Below are 16,692 nucleotides of genomic sequence, written 5' to 3' on the forward strand. Positions count from 1 at the left end.
TAGTAATGATGCCCTGTTCATACAAATGGTCAAAAACACTAGAAATTAAATGCCATTTGTAACTCTGTGCAGATGAGCGACCGCCTCGTTTTGTCTCCCCAGCGACACAAAAGCACAAGGGCGTAACCATGGTTTAGACATCGGGGGGTCCAAATGAAGACCCTTCCCCATCATTTTTTTTTAAAGCGGGTATTGAACTGGTGTGGGCAGGTGTGTTTCTCTCTGGTTGGCCATTTAATAAACTGTTTGTTTGTTTGAAGTTCATGGCTACGGTTTTACGGTCCCAGAGGACAATAACTAAAGGTTGGTTAGCTCTACACGCCGTATCTGGTCGGCGAGTGTCCGCTGTGCCTCCTGCACGTCGCCCGCCGGCGGCATGTAAACACCGACCAGGATGAATGGAGTAAACTCACGGGGGAGTAAAAGGGTTTACAGTTACTGGTTAAGGATTCCAGATAAGGAGAACAGTGTTGTTGGATCACTGTTATGTTGTTGCACCAGTTGATGTTGGAGTAGAAGCAGATTCCTCCACCCTTCGTCTTGCCGGAGAGCTCCGTGACGCTGTCCGTTCTGAGCAGCTAGAAGCCCGCCAGCTGGAGCGCGGTGTCCGGTATCGATCCACAGAGCCAGGTCTCCGCGAAGCACAACACGGAGGATGTGGAAAAGTCTCTGTCTCTCCTCACCAGCAGCTGAAGTTGGTCCAGTTTGTTGCTCAGTGACACGTTAGAAAGATGCCCGGCAGCGGTGAGCGAGAACCACAAGCAACGAGCCAAGAGGCCCATCCATTGACAGGGTTCATAAAAGGAGAACATATTTACATATTTTCTGCTGTATATTGGGGGAGACAGATTGGTACTTTCACAATATTGGTGGGACACGACCCCCCCAAATGGGTGAGTGGTTACGCCTATGCAAAAGCAAGTTATTTTCTTCTTTGCATACTGAAACGAGAGAAAAAGAGAAAAGACTCCTCCGGGAAATGGTAGGGTGGCAAAGTGAGAAGGACAACCAAATCAGAGCAGAGTGTGTAAATTGCGTAGATACTTAACACAAAGAAGAAGGTTGCGAGCGTAGTGAGAGGCGAGCGCCTGCCACTTTAAATCTTTTTGTGGGGACGAGGCTCTGCATTCACTTCTCAGAAAATACAAAGCATCCGTCAACCCCTCAATGTATTTGTATAATTTAAAACCCTCCGACTGCACATCTCCAAGTGAGACTCTGTCGCCAGTCGAGGCATCACATGGTTACACCAAATGCCAGCCTGATGCCATGAGATGAATAGAAGAGACAAAAAAAGGGGACGTTTCTAATATTCAAGGCCTGTTGAGCGTCAACGGCGAGAAAACGTGTCAGAAAATGTGTTGTTCATGTGTTGGTGAGTTATTATCACCCCAGGTACCAGAACAGACGGTACCCTCCCCCCTCATACGCTTCCCGACACATACACACACACACACAAAACACACACACGCGCACACTCACACTCCACCTGCATACGTCTCCTTCTCTCCCTTCCCTCTCTGCCTCTGACACTTGGGCCCTTCATTATTAACCAATCCTGTCTTCCCTCAGAACTTTTTTAGCCTGCACACACACACACACACACACGTTCACACTCAATAATTGATACTTTTCCCAGCACTCTGACTCTGACATTGTCTAAAAATAGTGTGATCAACATTGCTTTATTCATGCTGGATCACAGTCAAAGGGCGTATTGAAGACTTTGGTCCTTAGACTGAAAAATGAATTCAGCAGCGACAAAACACACACACACACACTCTTCTGCTCACGCACACACAAACACACATTGTAATCCACTCCACTGAGGTAAGAGAGGGGGGGGGGGGGGGGGAAGAGAATGATGTACAATGCACCTGCGCTATTAATATCACACACCTCCTGCTGATGCCCCGGCAGGCCCCCAGAGGGCAGCACATGGCCCCGCCCACACCCAGACACAAGGGAAGTCAAAGAGACTCCATATCGACCTGCAGTCCTTTTGTAATCCTTGACTATCCTTCTCTCATCCAGAGAGGGGGAGGGGGGGCTCCGTTTACCGCCTTAAAACCTAAAGTAGCTCAGACGAGGCAACTGTTTCAATCACTTCACAGAATGAAAGGAAGCGGGGAAATCTCCGTTGAGCCTGTGAGGAAGTCTGAAAACACCTCCGTTTCCAAAGCGGAGCGTTGTTCTTCTTGTGTGCCTCTCACGCAGCGGGCTTTGATTCCTCCCAAAGAGGAAACAATTAGCGCTGTATTAAAGTACATCCCGATGAGGTGAGCTCTTGTTGTTCCGTCTCCACACTGCATGTTTAACAGTTCAGGGTATCCAGCAGGGGAAATGAGCTGCTAAATAGCGCCAAATTATTTTTTTTTCATGACAAAAAATGAAGGTGTGATTAAATTACAGACAGCTCCAATCAGTGCCTTATCTTTCCCCTACCGGTTGAAAGGGTTTGCGCCCTGTGCCCGCGGCGGCGTCCCATTCCTATTCGGTTGATAAAGGTTTTAAACCTTCACCTCCCACCGTTCGGCCTGCGCGTGTTGGCATCCATCGGGCCGGACGGAGGCCTTCGCCAAAATGGCAGCGCCGGCTGACATGAACTCCGGTGTCTTTCTTGGCTTAATTACGAGGCATCTGCACTTGTCAACGAGGGATTTCAGCACGCATGCTGACTCATCTTTAAGTCGGAGTGGGTGTTGCATATGTCCCCTCCGTCTGGGGTACTTAACAATCTGGACACATTTAAAGAGACCTTGACTCGCACGGTTCTAAACGAAACGTCTTGCATCCGCTTGATTATTCATATTATTGTGGAGAATCAGCGTCTGGTCGAAAACCAACCCCCCCCCCACATCATCCAACCTCTCCCACTCCCCCTAATCACACTCTGCACCTTAACGTATACATATACACTTGCACCTATACCCTTGTTATTTACATATTTACTGTTGATATACATTCAAACATATCCACTCTTCTTTTTAATGTATTAGTTGCATGGTTTTCATTATATTTCTGAGGAACTCTTTTGATGTAATAATAGATGTACGAAAGGCAGAGGCAGCAGAAAGCTCAGGAGAAAAGATGTAACCATTACGGTTTTTTTTCTCTTTTGTTGTTAAAGAGGCAAAAGTATACAGCGACCAAGGTCGTAGTTTATTTGTAAGCCTCACGCATTGCTCCAAATAGCATGATGACAACCTATGACCCCCCCCCCCCCAAACCCGTAGGCTGGTTGTATGACATCCTCATCTGTTCATCTTTCAAAACATGTATTTTTATTTATCTTCAATAGTCTGCATTTGCTTCGGCCTCAAACATTAAATTGTCTCCACTGCTGCCGCTTTGACCCAAATTCATCTGATGTGATCTCAGATGCTTGTGATGCGTCGTGATCTGCCCGTCCCAACCGATCACCGTCTGACCTTGTTGGCACAGACATCACCGAATAAAAAACACACACCTTTCACGTGCTCGCCCGTGCACATAAAGAAAGGCATTTCAAATATTTAAATGAGGAATGTTTGAATATGTCTTTCTTAAATAATGCAGCCGCGTCTTCTCAGAGCCTCCGGAGACACCAATCCAAAACGAGGGACCACCGTTCCTCCGCTTTCTGTCCTTCACCCTGACAATCCGCTTTTCCATTCGGTGCCGTATTAGCTGTGTTGCATATAGTTCAGACCAGTGCCCCGGGATAAGAGGGAAGTGTCAGACGTCTCTGCCGGATCGTTAAAACTTGATGAACCTGAACACTCCCTCTAAAAGCAGCAGCGGCTCCCTGACCGAGCGGGCCGTGACTCTCTGTCCATTAGCATAACGTGTTCAGCGATGGGGAGATCAAGAAGGAGAGCGGATTCTCAAGAAGTCTCTGGAAACCTTTGAGCCAAGAAACTTTTTAATAATACTCAAACTGATTTGGCCATTATTTCACCTCTTAACATGTTCAAATGTATGATCCAGAGAGCTGCACTGATCTATATTTATATTTTTACTTTTACTACATGCAGCATAGACTCACCATGATGTCACCCTTTAACGGATATTAGAATTGATTAAACATTTGTCAACCCTGTGTTTGTGGCCTTTCACTCACACACACTTTGCCTTCTGTGGCTCATGGTGACAATCGTAAAAAGACTTCACTTCAAAAGCCCCACTCGGAACGTTGTAATGACACATGTTCTTTATACTAGAAAGAAATGAGAACAAAACAAACCGTTAGAGAATCCATTTGTCAGTAAAAGACGGTGGGCATCTGGTCCCACAATACAGAGACGAAATCACAGAAAGCCAATACATTAAACGGCTGTTGCTGAAAGAAATACGCCTTTAACTTCATGCTTCAAGTAAAGAACGTGATATTTTTGTGGGACAAAAGGACTTTTCCCCAACGACTCGATACGGACTGTATAACTCGCTCTGTTAAAATCAATGGACTAGAGACAAAAGCAGCAAAACAGTTCCCAGTAAGCTGCATCTCAGGGAGTTAAAATATGCATGTGTGTTTACAAAATTCGACTTCACGGGGAAGACACCCCCCGAACGGCCCCCGATGCAAAGATAATGCAGCTGGCTTCCTGTGCAGAATGTGTTTGGTCAGCGAGCAGCAGGGGGAGAATGGAGATATTGTCTCGAGCTTTAGTCGGCTCCGCGGCGCATCCTTCCACAAACACTGATCCCTGCGTGTTTACCTGCATTGTCTGGAGGGTGTGCTGATGCATAACAATGCCGGCGTGTGCGCGCCCATGTATGTTGTGTAAATGTGAACGTGCGTGCGTGTGTGTTCAATCCCTGGAGCTGCAGCCACCTCTTATCTCCAGCACCATATCTCATCTATAGCAAGAGGACTATTGTGACCTAATCTAACACTGCCTGTTGGTACGGAAAGTGTGTGTGTGTGTGTGTTGGCTGCCATCTGCCACTGACCTGCACGGCCATCTGACAGGAACCCGGCTGTCATCCTTAACAGCCGCAGTTCAGAGGCACTTCAGACGAGATCGCATAGTGGCAGAAAACCAGCAACAACAAAAAAAGACTCCCGCGATCTGATTGAAAGACAAAAATAGGAAGCTTCCCATCATCGCCTCGACCAATCGCTGTTCCTCACGAGCGGGGCAGGGGTTGGGGGAAGTGGTTGAATCGTAGCGCGGCATCAGATGAAACCAGCATGTTGCTGAGGTAATTGCATATTCTACCCCCCCCAAAAAACCCCACACATACACACACACACACACACACATACACCTTTGTAAAAGTCTCATTTTGAACAAGAGAGAATGTACTGCCTCTTATGGGATTGATTGCGTCACATGGCCATGGACTCCCTGAGTTAAACCCCCCCCCCCGTGCGTGTGAATGCATTGACCCCGTGCCGCGTTCACGTCCAGCTGAGAACGCCACACCAGCGGCCGCATGCACTCTGCCACTCTTGAGAGAGCCAATTTCGATTTCCAATCACGTAGAGGCCGTTCAATGGTGTTGACCTTTGATATCACAGAGGGGTTAATGATGGACTGATGCATTCTGGGACCACTCGAAAATGTGCCGCCTGAGAATGGCTCGTATGTAAATGCTGTCGGCCTCTGACTAACGGTCCAAAGGGGATTGATGAGAAGTGGATGGAGGAAGAGGAGGGGGATTTAGATCAAAGCGGAATTTTTGTTTTCTGAACAATGATGACTTAATATTCTCCGTTTTTCCCCCTCACGCTCCCAGTCTCATTTATTGTTTTCCCCCTTTTCTTCCCTTTCATTCTTACATCTTATATTTATTGATTCTTGGCCCCGTTCGTTTCCCTTCTTGCTCTTTTCATTTTGGTCTTTGTTTCTCTCCGTTAACCACCTAATCGTCTCATGACCCCTTGGTGAGCGTCCTGGGCCAGCGGGTCGGGAACCACATCTCCACCATCTCACCACTGAGGCGCCCCTCTCCTCGGGGTTACACGGACCTCTAACACAGAAGCATTACTGTGCCGCTCCGTGCGCCCACTTCCTCCCTCCCACTGCTGTGCAGGAGCCACAACTAATGGATTGAATTAGACATACACTCCCTCATCATCCATTAGAACAGATGCACATTTCCTGTGGACATAACACCACCAGGCAGGCTGCATTTCACTCCATTTTCAGTTGTTTTTTCCAACAATAATTCTGCCATCATCTCAGCTGATTAAACACTGATTCAAGGCGAAATCTAAAGAGCAAGAATCTTACTATGAGTCACGATCGCATCCTTGAAGCAGGCCATGACACCCTGATGAAGTGGAGGTCTAGCGGCCTTCTTCGGAAGGGAAGACGCTAACGTCACAGTTTAATGTGTTGATGAACGTAAGTCTCAGTAATAGCCCACTTGCTGTTGTGTACCTTTTTGTAGTGGAAGTGGCGAGAGACAGCTGAGGGGGATGAGAGCTGTCTCACACCAGTGGGGGATGTCAAGGCCAATACACATCACATGGGGAGGGACTCACTCTGGATGCCTTGTTTTCCTACGAGAGTGTCTATGTGTGTGTGTGTGTGTGTGTGTGTGCGCGCGAGTGTGTGTGCGTGTGTGTGAGTGAGGGATAGACATGAGTTCATTCTGTATGAAATTCCACATGTGTGCAGCACGTGTGTGCAGGGGGGAATACAACTGACTGAATTTCAGTGCCCTGCAGACATTTGATACACAACCCATTCCCCCATTCGTCAAGCCAGAGACGTGTGCATGAAGTAAAATACATGATCCGTGCTACAGTGTGTGTCGCTGTGTGTGCCTGTGTGTGCATGCACTAGCAGGTGTTAGACACACTTTATATATATAAAGTGTGTCTAACACCTGCTAGTGCATGCACATATATACAGTATATATATATATGTTAATTCCTTTGCATTATTATACACCATTAAGACTAAAACAATATGCGATTAAGATGTGCATTTTAACCCTTACCGTGACCCGGATATACATTTATTAATGAAATGCAGCACACACACTCACTCACACACACACACACACACACACAGCCACAGCAACCCCTAATTATGGAGTTCCAGAGTGCACTGGGGTGCACGGCACCCAGGATGGAAAAACAAGTTGAGCTGAGCGAGTACTGAGCAGATCTACGGACACGTACACCTGCCTGCCTGTTGGCTTACTAATGGGCAACCTTTGACATTTCTCATAGGACTTTCTGTCTTTGTGTCCATCACACAGACTACTACTAATAACACAACATGGAACCGCTTCAAATAACCCCAAATCAGCTCTACCAAAGCGTTGAGATGCCCACTTTCGTAGGCTGAGCGCAATCAGGGAACACACAAAATATCTTCCAGCTTTCTTTCTCTCCAAACAATGGTCCCAAAAAAAAGCTCAATTGTAGTGAATTGTTGCCGCTTTCTATTCCTCTCTCTCATTATGGAGATGAGCGAGAAGGCAGATGTGCGAGGTTGCTGCAATACTAAGCATGCTGTCTGTTCACCACACACACACACACACACACACACAGACAAACTCCGGTGGCCAAAAAACCTAAAGGGGTTGTGTTGTAATGGCAAGTTAAAAAGTGAAAGAAAAACAATATATGAACGAAGCCAGCCGCGAGGGGAAATGAATTCCCCTCATTTGCACAAAGATCACACAGAACTTTTGTTCTCTTCTCGGTCCCTCTTGCTGCGAGGCAGGTGCAGTGGACAGAAAGCCAGATCCGAGAGGAAGACAAATCGTTCATCTTCTGCATGTGTCTGCTGCTGCGTTCCTGCTCGCCACAGCTGGAGCGCGGCTGCAGCATTCGATGACAGCTCGGAGGAAAAGCACTCCCACTCTGACCGCCTCGCTGATGAATTACATTTCCGAACTGGACGGCTGGTTAACTGTGCGGCTGACCGGCTAAGCCTTAATTGTGTTTCCCCTGTGCGCTTAGTAATGATAATGTGGTTCGTGTTTTTATTTCATTCCTGTTTTTATAACTGCGACAGTGTGCAGCTGGAATGTGTATATGAGTGCCTTTAAAGATTAACAAGCACGTCTCTATGGCAGGGCTGGTGACCACGGTTGGGTTTGGTGATATATGGCTGTTGGATGCTGCTATTTCATATTTTGTTTTTCTTTGTTAGTGTTAATGCATTGTTTAAGGTTTGTTTTTTTCGGTATCCAGGAGAGAAACAAATCAAACGAATGTTCATAGAAGATCTTTAAGTACTTTGTCTTCTCTTTGTCCATTAGAAATTGTTACAATGAAATCCAAAGACTTTGTTGATTTTATATGTAAAGTGTGTGTGCAGTCAAAGATTTACGTAGACATAACCATCTATATAATTAAGAGGGACTTTTCCTCGGCGAGAGCAGTTATTCGAGAAAAGCGGCCCTGGTATCTAATTAAAATTGGGCCTAATTTGTACATTTGTGCAACGAGTTTTGTGTGCATTGTGTCACCGCCATAAGGAATAGTCAGGAGTCAATGCGTCGTGTCCCTGTGGCTCAGTGGCTGCTTTGTGCTCACATGAATTACACCATCGCTCATAGGAGGAGAAAAGCAGCAAATCCCCACCCCAGAACTCTCTATAAGCACACATAATATCTACGGAAAACCTCCTCCTCTTATTGTTCAATTTTGCTTGTATATTTTTGTCTTATTTCCTTTTATTTTATTAAACCTGTATGTGTAACATACGTGATTGTGATTCTTCTGATGTGGCATATGATACGCTGTCCCCATCCACTCCCCCAGCTAAATAATAGTTATTCTCTGTCTTCTACACTTTGTATTTCTCTTTGTCTCAATATCGTCTGCCCTCTGTGTCTCTGCTATCATAGAAATCTTATAGCAATCAGCATGCTATTCACACACACACACACACACACACACACACGCACAGACACACATTGCGCATAAATAGTGTTGCTGACATGCTGCTGGGCCATGTGTCAGTGTGTTGTAATTGTGGCGGAGCGGAATACACACACACACACACGCACACACACAAGTTGTGGTTGACGTCAAGGCTTCCAGGTCCAGAACTCAAATGGAAAGAGATGACAGCAAACTGATGTATGCAAAAGTCTCTTCACTGTGTGTGTGTGTGTGTGTGTGTGTGTGTGTGTGTGTGTGTGTGTGTGTGTGCATGTGTGTGTGTGTGTGTGTGTGTGTGTGTGTGCATGTGTGTGTGTGTGAGCGAGTGTGAGTGTCTGTTCACAGGATGGGTGAGAACTCCAGCTCGCTGCAGATGGAGCAACCATATGAGCAGTGAACTGACTGCTCACCAGAATGGAAGTTGAGAGGGAGGGACGGGGGAGGAGGACGTCTACTGAGAGAGTCCATGGGCAGGTCCACCATTAGCTGCACATCTGGTTACCATGACAACTGCCATTATATGTATGGTTACGGAAGACAAACATGCATCTAGTTTAGAATTGATCCAAACTGGAATGTATGTATGTCTCATTCTGTTTGTGTGTCTCCTTGTGTGTATGTCTCTCTGACATTCACACATGCGCATGTGTGCGTGTGTCTCAGGGTCAGGTTGTAGGGGGGGAGGTTCGAAATGGATAGTTTCCGGCCTACCCTGTGTATTAGCCTCCAAGGAATACAGCAACACAAATTACAAAAACAGACTCACACAGACACAGATAAAAGTTGGAGCAAATGGGATGTGTGCGTCTCTGAGTGTGTGTCCACACATCCTGAGGTTCAACTGCAATCTGTCTCGAGCTGAGTGAAGAAAAACAAGAAGCAAGGGGTGACATGTCCAAGAGAGCACGAGTCTGTGTGTGTGTGACAGACCGACAGAGAACAAGAGAGCACTGAACTGCAGCTGCAGCCGCTGGCCGTGCGCAGAACGCCGTCACATCCAGCGTGCGTGTGGCTGGTGCGGATCGGCACGCAGCACAGGCGCTTTGTGACCTCAGCTCCTTAATTAGGGAACACACTAACTGGGCTAATGGCAGCGTATGACGGCGCGTCGACGCGGCCAGACACTTATTTCCCTCTAATTGCACGACCTGACAGTGAAACTCGTCCCACTGGTTAAGCCAGTATTGTTTTAGTGACACGGCCCCCCCGACAATTATATCAGCGCCTACCAATCCCCGATTAAGAAAAAAACAAAAAGAAAACAGAGTGACAACTTAATATAATTTGCCGCTGCGTTAATGAGAAGGAACGCGGCAACATGCGAGCAACATGGAGTGCTCATTCAAAGCGATGTTTGGTCCGTAATTACTTCCAATTAATGAGTGAGAGTCATGGGGAGGGGGGGGTTGGGCTCTCACCCGTCCCTCCGCACTACGAGCCCAGCCGAGATACGCACTAACTATTAATTACCTCGCGTGGAGTCGTACTGTTGTTCAACGTTGATGTTCGTCCCGCTAATATCATCCGTTCTATTCCATTTCAGATAAGCGGCACACTGGGAATCAGCTTTTATTTTCTGTTTCATTGCCGTCCATTGATTGTATCCCTTGCTCTGCCATGAGCACGGTGGAAGCCACTGACAAGAGGTGACGTGAAAAATGAATGTGCGACTAACGAGTCGCCCTGAAGCTTGCGAGACCCCTGATCCCTCCTCTCTGTGGCCCGACTACAACACGGGGGTCCGATTCATCGGACATGGCAGCAAAGAGCCGCCGATCCTCACGGGGTCCGCGAGTAACCTGCGTCAACCAATCGGCGGGGGGAGTCGCTCGGGGGACAAATCAACGCCCGCCACGCTGTCCTAACGCTGTCAACAATCCCTCGGTGTCCTCGAGAGTGAAAGACAAACAGCTCCCACTCCGGCTAATGATTGTTTTCTTTTGTCTCACATGTCTAACATACCTCGGCAGATCAATACTAAGTAAGCTGTGGGGGCGTGAGGAAAGTCCTGGGTGAGAACGCCACGTAAGACGGATGCTTGGACCCCGTTGGCTCCCTCTACTACTCACTGAGGCCCCCGAGGCGCTTACTCGCTTAGATGCGATGAGTCCGCAGCCACGGGAATGAGACGCGCTTCCCAGACCGAGGCACAGAGCGAATCCGAAGGCTGTGTGTACTTTAAAAGGGCATCAAACTTTCCTGTAGATAAAGTCAAGGCTGCCCCCCCCCCCCCCCCCCCTTCCCTGTTCCCTGACAGTGGGCTAACAAGCTGCTATCTGTTGAAAAACGACAGCCCTTCTGTGAAATCGCACTCCTGGAGAGGCAACGTTACAGTGAACCTTTTGATATCTTGATGCGGGACATCCTGAGCCCCGGTGCCCCCACCACGGGAAAGACGATGTTTTGCCTCCGTTGTGTGAAATCTATGATGCGAAATGATTTAATTAAGATAGCCCGCGGAGCCATAATTTATTCTGCCGCTCTCCGGGTTTACCGTCGAGAACACAGAATAAATTACGGGAGGGTTGTATGTCTGTGTGTGTCTGCTGGTGTGTGTGTGTTTGTGTGTCCTTCACCTCCCACATCTGACCCTGCAGCGGGTTCACAGCGCTTACCTACTATATTCTCCCAGAGCTGACAAAAGGCTTTGTCAATTCTTTAACGAGTGGTAATGCTCTCACAGTGTAAGTGATGTTTTTGGCGTCCCACCATTTTATATCAGATCAAACATCAGTCCAGGTGTTTGTTTGTTTTTTTCTTCCTGTCAGTAAGGAGCCTCCTCTGGGGAACGCAGTCAGTGACAAAATGCCAAATTGTGGGGATTTGCGGCCCCCGCCAGGCGCGCGGCGCCGGAGACGGTGACAGTCACAGAGGACTTGCCAACTGTCGGGAGCTCTGTTCCTCATGGCGCTCTCTGGCCTGCTTGGCCACTGTGTAGTCACCTGAGGGGGCGAGGGGACGAATGGAAGGACAGCCCACTGGGAGTCGTCTCCTGAAGACCCGGAGACTGAATTCTAGAAATGAATCCCTGTTCAAATACAGCTTGATCTGACATAGATCACACAGCATGGATACCTGGTTAAGTAATAATCTCTGCTTAAGAACTGGCACGGCTCCTATTTGGAACTGAAGGCTCCTCACTAGGCCCTTAACTAGGGCACTAACATGACTCCTCAGGATGTGGACAACGAGGGGGCCCCATATTAATCAAGCGTTTCCCTTTGTCAACCCCTCTTTTTCCAAAGTCCAATGCTAATCCCTCAAGCTTCTTTGGACAAACACGCCACGCCTGTCTCATTATCAGGAGACGGCAATAATGAGTGTGGCCTGAGCCAAGCAAGTGCTGCTTTGAGCGTTCTAAGAGAGGGCCTAATTAAAGGCTCCTTGGTGACTTTTGTCACTTTTTTTTTTAGTGCTGATTAAAGGCCATTCATTGGGGAGGATTCGTCAGCCAGTTGCGAGTCATCTAAGAGCATCGCCTTTGTTGTGTCGAAATTCCCTCGCTCTAATTTTGCAGAACAAATTTCTTTACTTTAAAAGTGCCGACCTGGGGTATCTCGTCTATGGTTTCCTGTAATGAGGCGGCACTGACGGCGCGTACAGTGGAACTAGGCCTATTCCTTTTGAAAGGTATTGGACTAACACTACGATAGCCCTCCATTTGTCGAGATCATCTTTCCAAATCGCCCATCCACCACTGCTACGACCAGGCATCTCCAAAAAGTGGCCTACGGTCTCATTTGGGCCAACTGTAATTGTCTTTCTAGTCTCTCCAGCGTTAAATGACCCGGAGAAACTGCGTCCCATAGGGCCGGCTTACCCCGCTGATTGGAGACTTTGCCTTTTGTGTTCCTTGGCATATTCAAACGCCGTAGGCTGCTGATGTAAAGCCTGCAGAACCCTTGGAAATGTAATTATGGCCTAGAAGCAGCTTTTAAATGGTTGACTAGCGCAGAAACAAGCTGGGCAAAAAACTTGGAATACGTGGGAAATCAGTGGCTGAATCAATAAGCAGAGAGATTTGGGGATGCTGGGGTGTTCAATGGGAGACAGCACTCTGCTACACACGGTTTCTCCCAGTGGAGAGACAAATCTTTTAGTGCAACATTGGCTTCAGAAATCGACCCCTTCGTGAGTTATATTCCTGCGTTAGCTCAATTTAATTTGCTCCTGAAACAAAAACATAAATAGCTGATGTATAAAGTGTAAGAGGCACAAAAGAGACACACATTCTAGCACGCTCCTCAGGTGTTCGAGCACAATTATTTTGCCACGGCCATTTTCCATCGACAGCGAGCAGGCTTTTGTCCAGACAAACACTCACATGGAGCGCAAATCGGCCTCTAATTTGATACTTCCCCTTCCCCCCTTTTTTCTTTTTAAAGCATAACATCTCTCGCAAAAACGCTTTGTCCAAACAAGCTGGCCTATGGGGCACGTGGTCGAGCAATTACCAGAAACCCCCTCTGTGGCCTTTTGTCCCTCACATCAGCTGGCCAGCCGCGATCATTACAAACATGTTCTCCCCATGAAACTTCAGGCTTTGGAGCCCACGCACCATTGCGGCAATAAAACGCCTTCAGATTTCGCGGGAGTCCGTCCCTGCTGCCTGTCATGAGCAGTAAAAACGTCTATCAAACACTCACTCACTGCGCTCCCACTGATAAATATTCATGAAAACAGATGTTTTCCTCCAATTAAAGCCAGCCACAATCCACTGTTTTGGAAATAATTTGTATCTTTATGTTTTAATCAACAGCGCATTTAACAGGACCACAAAAAAACCCAAAACCATTCAGGGGAAACTTTTCGGGGAAAGGTGTATGATATGTACGGCATGTAATGGCGAGATGCTGCTGCTCCCGGCCCTTAGCAGGCTCAGGTAACACAGACTATCCAGAGAAGGGGAGAGGGGGTGAGAGGAGGGGGGAGGTGAGGGGGGATTATCCCATTAGGCTCTATCAGAAGGGGATGTGAATGCCGGCGTGGTAACAGGTAGTGAACATTAGCCCAACTAGCCGTGCGGCGCGAGATCAAATCAAGTCATCAGAAGATCCCTCTCACATCAAAGCCCCGGGCAGAGCCGGCCGCGTGCCTTCCATGCCAAGTGAGCGGAGGCAACATAAAAAAAAAACAGCAGACCCATTCTGGCACGCAGCGCTGACGTCTGCCCTCCGCAGAAGGCCGAGAATGAGCCGTCCAAGGTCATCGTTTTGCACGTACAGCGGCCAACGGAGGCGAGAGGCGGGAAAAAGGAGAAGAAAAAAAAGAGAGGACTTACTGTCAGGAGGCTGGGGCGGTGTGAAGTGAGGAGGCTTGTCTGAAAGAGATACAAAAGAGAAAGGGTTTTATTTTAGTTTCCGGGTAGACTTCCCAGGGGTGTGGGCAGAGTAATTGAGTCGCTACACAGAACAGACACACATGGCAGCTACAGGCTTGCTGTTTCTATCTAACACAGCGTGGTGCGGTAACCAGGGGCCGCTGCAGGAACCCCCCCCCCCCCCCCCCCCGCTAAGATTTTTTTTAAATTCCGCACTGGTGAAGACACAGAAAAGAATTGAAAAATGTCCTCGTTTCCCACCCCAAAGCAACCACATGTAGAATAAATCAGAGGGTTTTTTGGTCCCCCCGCTCCCTTCAATATATCAAATGACATCATGCTACTCCTTTCGAACCCCCGGCAGACGATGACATAATGTTGGTGGGCGCCATAAAACAAGACCTGTAGTGTCAAATGTCTGCGTATTGGGTAACACTCAAGGGGAAGATCTCGTGAAACCAGAGTTCTTTGCCGTTTCGACACCTTTGACCCCGCCCAAGGTGGATCTCGAGCAGGAAATGTAAATCCATCACTGCCAGTGTATGTAAGAGGAGGCGCATGGAGAACAGGCCCTTTGCTTTCCCTTTGTTTGGCAGAAAATGCGAGTTAAGTTAGTCACCCAACGCAAACCAAGCACATCTGACCTATCATGAGCGTTGATTGGTCTACGATCATTTTTTTAACGGACCAGTTATTGTTTTGTGCTACGAAACCCCCGGAAAAAGCAATTCCCCAGAGCATCGGTGGGTGTCTTCAGATTTCTTGATCATTGTGCGACAAACAGCCCGAAACATGTTCTATTCCAAATTAAACAAACTCGCTGAACGATTCATCACTCGGTCGAGTCGTGCGTTGTATTGGTCTATCTGCCAATAGCTTGGCAACTATGCAGGTGTATACATATGCCATGGACAGTGGATGAGACAAAGGAACAAGCACAGTAGGAAGAATTACTGTACATGTCAAGAAGCCCCAGCGTGTGTATTTCTAACACAAAAAACTAAAATCAGATGATCTCTCTTTACCAGGCAACTCCACCAAACGGAACGCAAACCAGCAAAACCTCTTCCAAGACGCAGCTGAGATTTAATAATTCAGGTTTACTAAAACTCGAGCTTTGGTGGTGTGTCTGCGGGAGACTGTTTCTTGAGGTGAATAATAAAGTGTTGGTAGAAGCAGTTTCCAGTCAGTCATGATGGTAACTGAGTTACATCTGGTGACGGAGGTGGGGGGGGGAAGGGAGAGACGGGCAACGCAAACCACTTTCGTCACATTTCCATAATGAAAGGACAAGATACGGTCTGTCCATAAACATATCAGCCTTTCCCCATCTCCCTTTGCACCTGGCAGAGCCCTGTGAGTCTCCCGTGTGTATGTCAGAGCGGGGCCATCACTCACGCCGTATCTTCATCCAATCAATATGTGTGCGCCGGTGACATTTAGCCGTGTGTGGGACGAGGGGCTGTATCACTGAATGTGCCTCATCTCCAACCCCCCTATTGGTGTGTTTGAAATGCACACCTGGTGTGTGGGCTCTGTTGGCGGGCGGTAATGGGTTTGCGGAGGGGGGGGGGTTACTGTGTGTGTGTGTGCGGTTGTGTGTGGACGTCCTTCACCCCGTATTTGTGACTATAAAACGAGCGAATATGAGGTTGCGCACCTCCCGACCCCCCCCTGCTCCCACCCGCACACCCGTCACCACTACCAGCACTGAGACCACTATCAAGCTGTCCTTGTGGCTTTATAAAAGACCACCTCGCAACCTTCAGCTCCTCCCCCCCCGGTCTGCTGAGAGGTCGCCGATGGGCCCTCTTTAAATGCGTTCCCGTTGGACCTAATAGATCCTGTCTGGCTGGAATGGATTTCATAACGTGGCGGCGAAGCCACAGAGATGATAGAGGGACACTAGAAAAAAAAAAGTGGTGTTCTCATACCACCGGGGACTTTGCCTTGTGTGTGGCTGAAAAGTCAACAACTTCAGTCAGAGGAATCAACCATCTTTACTGTGCTCAAATACCACTTCAACCTCCAAACCTGACAATAACTAGGCCTTTTTCTTATGATCACGGGGCTAATAGCCCCACTTCCAAGAGTTCTTCTGAGGACCTTTGCCTTTCACACAGCCTAAAGACGGCAGGCAGAGTCTTTGAGAGGTAGGATAAGTCCTCCAGAGTTGACACATGTGAAATGAAACCTAGAAGGGGGTTTAACAGAAGAAAGGATCAAAACCCACACTCATTTACCTCTCTTTGACCCAAGAATCTACAGTGACAGCTGTTGTCATAACTGAACCCCGCAAAGCTTACGCTCTCCATGCAACACTGAACTCACAACATACAACGTTGGAGGAGGGGTCGAGGCTTTCGAGGCTGAAAGGCAGGTTTGCATCCCCCAAAGACATTTTGTTGCCATTTAATTCTTCCTCTGTGCAGGTCAAAGTAAATGCCAAGTCTTTCGATGGGATATATGAAGCCTTTACACTCACATAATCAGAGAATAAGTGTGGGGGAGGGGGGGTGGGCTTTACCCTACT

The 16,692-nt window shown here is 47.9% G+C and overlaps 1 protein-coding gene across 11 annotated transcripts in view; it reads right to left on the reverse strand.

Annotated features, from left to right (window-relative positions):
- Nucleotides 1-16,692, reverse strand: part of agrn (agrin) — a 202,121-nt gene that overhangs the window by 112,367 nt on the left and 73,062 nt on the right. For all 11 annotated transcript variants that reach the window (XM_037478860.2, XM_037478859.2, XM_037478861.2 and 8 more), the window contains one exon: nucleotides 14,121-14,159. In XM_037478860.2, coding sequence (XP_037334757.2) covers nucleotides 14,121-14,159 — 39 coding nt within the window. The remainder of the gene's footprint in view (nucleotides 1-14,120; nucleotides 14,160-16,692) is intronic.

The sequence above is a fragment of the Pungitius pungitius genome, chromosome 1, assembly GCF_949316345.1.
Source record: "Pungitius pungitius chromosome 1, fPunPun2.1, whole genome shotgun sequence".
In the NCBI taxonomy this organism is placed as follows: Eukaryota; Metazoa; Chordata; class Actinopteri; order Perciformes; family Gasterosteidae; genus Pungitius; species Pungitius pungitius.